This window comes from Narcine bancroftii, chromosome 4 (assembly GCF_036971445.1).
Source record: "Narcine bancroftii isolate sNarBan1 chromosome 4, sNarBan1.hap1, whole genome shotgun sequence".
In the NCBI taxonomy this organism is placed as follows: Eukaryota; Metazoa; Chordata; class Chondrichthyes; order Torpediniformes; family Narcinidae; genus Narcine; species Narcine bancroftii.
Window position 1 is genome coordinate 50,256,886 of NC_091472.1, and position 7,446 is coordinate 50,264,331.

Sequence of the window (7,446 nt, forward strand, 5' to 3'; positions counted from 1 at the left end):
ATCATGGTCACTCAGTGCTCTGAAGAGACTCTTTTGCTTCTCATTTTACAACTGGAAATACTAATGGTGACTCTTTGTCTCACTGCAAGCAAAATAAAATGACATGTAATATTACATTTTCTGTATTATTTCACAGCAATAAATGAATCTTGTAGACACAAGACAAATGAAAATAATTATAATCAAAGTGCCAAGTGATTCACAACCAATGGAATTTGTTGTCTTCATGCACCCTTCAGTAACATATCTTGGGTTTACATTCGACAAGGGGGTGAAAATGAATCCAGCAGGAACAGAAGCAGTTCGCAAGGTCTCATACCCAAGAGAATTAACACTGATAACCAAAATATAGAACCATAGAATGCTACAGCACAGAAAACAGGTCATTTGGCCCTAATAGTCTGTACCGCCATCATCTCCCTAGTCCCACTGACCTGCTAGGTCATCTCAATTTATCCAATTTACTCTTAAAACACAATCAAGCCTGCAATCACATCAGATGGCAGCTCATTCCATACTCCCACCACTCTCTGAGTGAAGAACTTTCCTTAATGTTCCCCCTAAACCTTTCCTTTCGGTTTAAAACTATGACCTCTTATATTTAATTCCCTCAATCTTAGTGGAAAAAGCTATTCGCATCCACTCTGTCTATACCTCTCAATCTTGTAAAGCTCGATGAAAGTCCCAACCTGTTTAATCTTTCCCTGTAACTCAACACCTGAAGACCCAGCAACATTCTAGTAAATAATTTCTGCACTCTTTCAATCTTATGGATATCCTGCCTGTAGTTAGATGCCCAGAATTGCACACAATATTCCAAATTTGGCCTTACCAATGTCTTAAACAACTTCAACATAACATCCCAACTCCTATACTCAATACTTTGATTTATAAAAGGCTAAGATACCAAAGACTTTCTTTACAACCCTGACCACATGCAACATCACCTACAGGGAACAATTTTTTCTGTGCTCCTTAGCCTTTCAGATGGCCAGAATACCCGACTGTAAAGCCACCTATTGTTCCCCAATGCGGCTGTCGGGTGGCCACCTGAAAGTGGAGAACCCAGCCAAGAGGAGCACTTACCTAACCCTCCTCCTGTAGGTATATTCTCCGGCTCGGAGAATCCCGTTGCACCTGAAAGCAGCAGTGGGACTACGGCCACAGTCCACAGGAGCCAGTGTTCGCTCGGACATGACTCTCCTTCAGCCAGAGAGTCTTCTCCACGGCCACCGGAATGTCCCAGCTGCATTCCCCTAGCCGTGTCTGCCGGCACATTACCTGCATCCGAGCAGCTGAAGGCGGCTCTAGATATCTTTGCTCCTCCACACTTCTCAGTGCCTCATCATTTACTATACGTCTCCTACATTAGTTTGTCCTTCCAAAATGCATCACCTCACACTTGTCTGCATTAAACTCAAGTTGCCACTTTCTGGTCCAGATCCCTCTGCAAGCCTTGATAACCCTCCTCACAGTCCACAATGCCTCCCACCTTTGTATCATCAGTGAACCTGCTGATCCACAGGCCTCCAATCCGAGAAGCAGCCATCTACTGCCACCCTCTGCCTTCTCCCACACAGCCAATTTTGAATCTAGTTTACCACCTTTCCTAAATACCTACTGCCATAACCTTCTGAACTAACCTCCCATGTGGGACCTGTTAAAGGCTTTATTAAAGCCCATGTAGACCACATCAACAGCCTTTTCTTCATCCACATTCCTGGTAACCTCCTCCAAAAATTCCACTAGATATATTAAATGACCTTCCAGACACAAAGCCATGCTGACTGCCCTTAATCAGCCCATGACTGTCCAAATATCTTATCTCTCAGGTCTCCTTTCAATAATTTACCTACTACTGACGTCAGGCTCACTGGCCTATAATTACCTGTTTATCTTTGGAGCCTTTTTTAAGCAAAGGAACAACATGAGCTACCCTCCAATCCTCAGGCACTTCAACTGTGGCCAAGGACATTTTGAATACATCAGCTAGAGCCCCTGAAATTTATATACTAGTCTCCCTCAAAATGGAAGGGAATATCATACCTGGCCCAGGAGATTTATCTACCCTTATTTGTGTAAGGCACCTCTTTCTCCTTAATCTCCATCTGTTCCATTACTTTTCTGTTGATTTCCTTTCCTTCTGTATGAACTATGTCAGTTTCCTGAGTAAATACTGATGCAAAACAAAAACTGTTTAAGATCTCCCCCATTACATGAAGCTCCATACATAGTTGACCACTCTGGTCCTCCACACGATTAATTTTGCCCCTTACTATCCTTTTACTCTTAATTATAGAACCCCTTCATATTATCTGCCAGAGCAACCTTATGTCTTTTTTTGCCTTCCTGATTTCTTTTGAGTATTTCTTGCTTTTTTTTGTACTCTTCAAATATCTAATAACCTCCTTGTTACCTATATATCTCCATTTTTTCATAACTAGATCACCAATATCACTTGAAAACCAGGGTTCCCTATGCAACTTTGCCTTTAATCCGAATAGGAACATGCAAACTTTTGCACTCTCAAAATGTCACCCTTGAAGGCCATCCACTTTCATAACAACACCCTTGCCATAAAACATCATATCCTAATCCACTCCTCCCAAATCCATAAAATTTGCCTTCCTCTAATTTAAAAATATCAAAATGAGGACCTTTTCCATAAAAAACTTGAAGCTCACATTATTGTCATTGGATCCAAAACGTTCACCGACACATACACAACACCGATATGTCACCTGACCTGCCTTGTTCCCTAATAGGAGATTAAGTACTGTATCCTTTCTCATTGGTATCGAATTAGAAAACTTTCTTGAACACAGCCTCCCAAGCCATCCATCCTTTTTACAGTACGGGATTCCAAGTCAATATTTGGGAAGTTGAAATCCCCAACTATCACAATGTTCTGCTTCCTACATCGGCCTTGTCATATTTTGAATTTTAGATCTGTAGAAAAAAACCTTTCAGTTAGAAGTCAGAAGTTGAGAGAAAACTCCAGAGGTATAACTGACAATTATCAGAATAAGGAAATTAGGTTTCTGGATGATACAGGCAGTAAAGATAACCCAGATATGGTGTGGAGAGGTTTATGGACATTTCTTCTACACATTTTAAGACACAACATAGACCCAATGAACAGACTTTCTGGAGGAAGGCAAAGGCATTCACAAAAATTTCAGCTATGGTGAAATGGCAGAAATAAGCTACTGGTCAACCTGTTACATTTAAAGGACCAAATGTAATATCAAGGAATAAATAAACTATCTGGATCAGTGTATGTGGGCAGGGGAAAGGATCAAACTAGTGGTAAAGATGGAGAGCTTGCAGTCCAATAAGAGAAAGCAGCCTTCACATTCTCAATATTGAGCCAAAAGAGGGTGCCACACACAGGTTGACTGCTGGACAGGTAGACATCATAGATGCAATGTAAACCAAGAAAATAATTCAAACTACAGCTTTCTAAACAGATAAAGTTGCCACAAAACAGTACTGAGAAAAAAAAAGTGGCATAAAGAAACCTCCTGAGGTAACCATGAAACAAGAAGCTGCATTTGTCAAGTATATGTTTGTACAAGTACAACCCGATGAAACAGCGTTCTCCAGTCCCCAGTGCAAAAACATCCAAACATATAACCAGACAAACACACATACAGACAAATAATACAAATGCAGGACAAGTATTAGATCTATGAAAATAAATAAATAGATATTGTTTTGTACAAATGAGAAGTCTTGGATGGATCGTGTGAGCAGCTCCTTTGATCATTCAGCATTCTTAGAGCCCATGGGAAGAAGCTGTTGGCGCCGGCTCCGAATACACCTGTATCTCTTCTGACAGGAACAGCTGAAAGATGCTGTGTGCAGGATGGAAGAGGGCCTCAATGATTTTGTGCACCTTCTTCAGACAATGATCCCAGTAGATCAGGTCCATGGTAGGGGAAGGGAAACTCCAGTGATCCTCTCTGCCATTTTTATGGTCCTGTGGGTTGACCTCCAATTTCTTTATTTGCAACAACCATTCTACATTGTGATGCTGCCAGCCAGGGCACCCTCGAGAGAGCTCCTATAGAAAGTTCATATAATGGTGGCCAGGAGCCTTGCCCACTTCGGTCTCTTCAGAAAGTGCTGTTGTGTCTTCCTGACAAGTGATGAGATGCTGAGTGTCCATGATAGGTCACTAGTTAAGTGAACTCCAAGCAACTTGATGCTCTCCACTCTCTCTACTATAGAGTTGTTGATGTGTAGTGGAGGGTGGTTATTCCTGGTTCTCCTGAAGTTCACAATCACCTCCTTCATCTTGTCCATGTAGTTACTCTTGCACCATTTCATGAGATTTTCCACCTCTTCTCCCTATAGTGCAACTCATTGTTGTTGCTGATGAGGCCAACTACTGTTATGTCATCTGCAAACTTGATGACACTGTTGGAGCTGGATTTGGCGATGCAGTTGTTGGTCAGAAGCGTAATAGGAGAGCATTGAGCAGAGCCCTGAGGTGTGCCAGTGCTCAGCGTGAAGATGCTCAATATTCTGCTACCAACCCGGAAGACTATGGTCTTTCCATTAGGAAGTCCAGGATCCAGGTACAGAGAGGGGCATTGAGTCCCAGCAAAGACAGCTTCTACACCAGCCTCTAGGAAATTATTGTATTAAATGCTGAGCTGAAGTCAATGAACGGTAGTTGATGTAGTTTTCCAGGTTGGCCAGGACAGAGTGAAACAGCAAGGCTATAGCATCATCTGTGGAAAAGTTTCTTCTATAGGCAAATTGAAATAGATTCAGTGTCCCCTGGGAGGTGTGCTTTGATGTGTTCCATCACCAGATGATCAAAGCATTTCATAATGGTGGAGATCAGTGCCACAAGACAGTAGTCATAGAGCCATGTTATTTGGCTGGAATAAATGGAAGCAGGCAATATTAGAGAGGTCAATGAAATCTTTACAGGAATCAGTTCAAGCAATTTTTTCTTTTGACTTTGTATCACTCGCCCACCTTTCTTCCTCTCTGTACGTTGACACATATGCATACAAATTCAGGTGAACTGTTTCAGACTACAAGAGCAGTCTTCAAATCAAACTAGGTATCTTATTGACTTTTGTGATGCAAGATTTGTATTCAACTTGATTTTATAACAAAGACGTTAGATGAGATGAGATTAGTGCCATAGCCACTAATGGCAGTACAGCCTCGAGAGGAGCAGAGATGCAGCATTCAATATTCGTATGAAGGATCCTGCAGCCAGACTCTTCGGACAATGGCCAAGTGCGGGTTTGAACAGCCTATAGAACTAGCCAGTGGCACCTTTTTTTTTTAAAAAAAAACACATCAAAGCCCCACTGAGAGTCTTGCTTGCCCTAGTTGGTGGCATCCGTGGTCATTCCATGGATTAGTTGAGATTAAAGAGACACAAACTCTAAATAAGGAATAGATCATTTAGGACTTAACTGAAGAGATGTTTTTGATCTGTAACAAACCCTTTGGAATTCTCTACTTCAAAGCTTGTGGAGAGTTAGCCCCTGGTTGCACCCCAAGTCAAAAAAACAGATTTTTGAATATTAGAGGACATGGGATTATGGAAATACAACAGAAAAATGGTGCATGATATAGAGGTAACTCTGGATCACAGTTAAAGGGAACATAGACTAGAGATGTCCAATGACACACCAGATCCACAGATGTTATGATCAAGTAAGGAATAAATATGCAGCAAAGCTTTCATAACTGCGGAATTGAATGCTCCAATCAGAATTACATGGTCTAGCAAAAACAATGTATATTATGAAAAGACTTTTGTCCAAGTGTTTCCTCCCACATTCCAATAGGCAGGATTAATAAGTTAATTGGTCACACGAGTGTATTTGGGCTATTACCGTACTGCATTTCTAAATGCAAATACAATTAATATAACAAACAGAACTCATAGTTGCCAACATTACACTTTCACCAACCAAATTTAGGAATGCAGGAAAGGAGACAGTATCAATGAAACTCAAAGGAGTTATTCCAGTTAAACTAGTATAGATCTGGTCCGTTGCAATTTTAAATAATGTGATAACTTAGCAACACATGGACAAGAAATAGCACATAAGCGGTACAAAGGCAAAGAATGTACGCCATACACACATGGAGAGAAACAGACGCCACAAGGGCCGCTGCTCGCCTGGATCGGAGAAAACTCAGGAGAATATCAGAGTTTAGTGTAGACATCAGGGGAGGTGATAAAAAAGCGCAAACATTACGGAAAGAAAAGCACGAAGAGAGAGAGAAAAGTAGGTAGAGCCTGCAGCAGGTGGTTTACGACCTCCCGTGCAAAGACTTCAAAAGATGACCGGAAAAAAAAGTTTAAGGCAAATGATCGGAGTTACTGAAAAGAGAACTAAAAGATCGAGTAGATTCGAGGCCCCGACAGACTGCCCGGACCCTCAAGCCGCTGCCCTCGACTTCAACCCCGGACCCGCACCCAAACTTCATGGATACCCACTGTCACCCTCCTCCCTGTTATCATGGGTTCGGGTCACCCTCGTCCATTGACCGCTGAATTCCTCTTCGACTCTCCCATTCGCTCCACATGAGGCCTCCACCACCTGCGCCGCCATCTTGACAGGAAGTAGCGGGCAGTTCCGAACCTCCCCCCCCTCCCCCCCGATAAAGAGCCGTAACGAATGGTTCCGGAAAGGAACTGAGCACCGTTCATGCGAGGGGAATCGCGTTTAATTAACCCTAACCCCTAACCCTAACGTTTCTCCCAGTTTGTGGGATTTAAACATTATAATTTTTGAATCCATAGCAAACTTCGCAGTAGAACTCAGCATTGCCAGGAGGAGAGAAGTGAGTGCTTTAGTTTGTAGCTGCCCAGGTCCCTGGGATAACAACCTGGTTCAAATCACCTCAGTGCCCTTAAAAGTTCAGATCCAGGCGACTGCCTGGTGTTTCTCACAGGTTTCTCTGTGTCTATCAGTTTAAAGTGACTGATCTTAAAAGTTCCATGCAATATTCTCTCAACACATGCCCATCCCTTAGACTTTTATAACATTGATCTGCACTAAAGAGGTAGCCCGCTAACAATGGAAATAATTTGCCCCCCGTGGAGTATTTTAAGCCATGGTGCCGCATTTTCCGTGGCCATTTACTATGTGACATTAATGTGTCCATTATTTCTTCTCCTCGGGCCGGACGACTCCGTTGAAAATGGGAAAACCCCCTTTAAAAGGATAATGTTCCAGGTTTTTGGGGGTGGGGGGGGGATCGATCCGTCGTCGTACTCGATCGTGTAATCCCAGAATGCACGGCGAGAGGGACAGCCCTCTATTTCCTTGCAGAGCCTGGGGTTTCGATAGAGAGGTTTCCCCATTCCAATGCATGCTGGGATAGAATGTTTCCATTGCGATCTTCCGTCTCCTGTTATCAATCGGCTCCGCAGAGAAAACCTGAAATATCCTGGATAAA

At 42.6% G+C, this 7,446-nt stretch overlaps 1 protein-coding gene across 2 annotated transcripts in view; it reads right to left on the minus strand.

Annotated features, from left to right (window-relative positions):
• rrp15 (ribosomal RNA processing 15 homolog) overlaps positions 1-6,616 on the minus strand; it is a 51,594-nt gene extending 44,978 nt beyond the window's left edge. For both annotated transcript variants that reach the window (XM_069931266.1, XM_069931267.1), the window contains exon 1: positions 6,482-6,616. In XM_069931266.1, coding sequence (XP_069787367.1) covers positions 6,482-6,596 — 115 coding nt within the window. In that variant the 5' untranslated portion in view covers positions 6,597-6,616. The remainder of the gene's footprint in view (positions 1-6,481) is intronic.
• Positions 6,617-7,446: the final 830 nt, after the last annotated feature.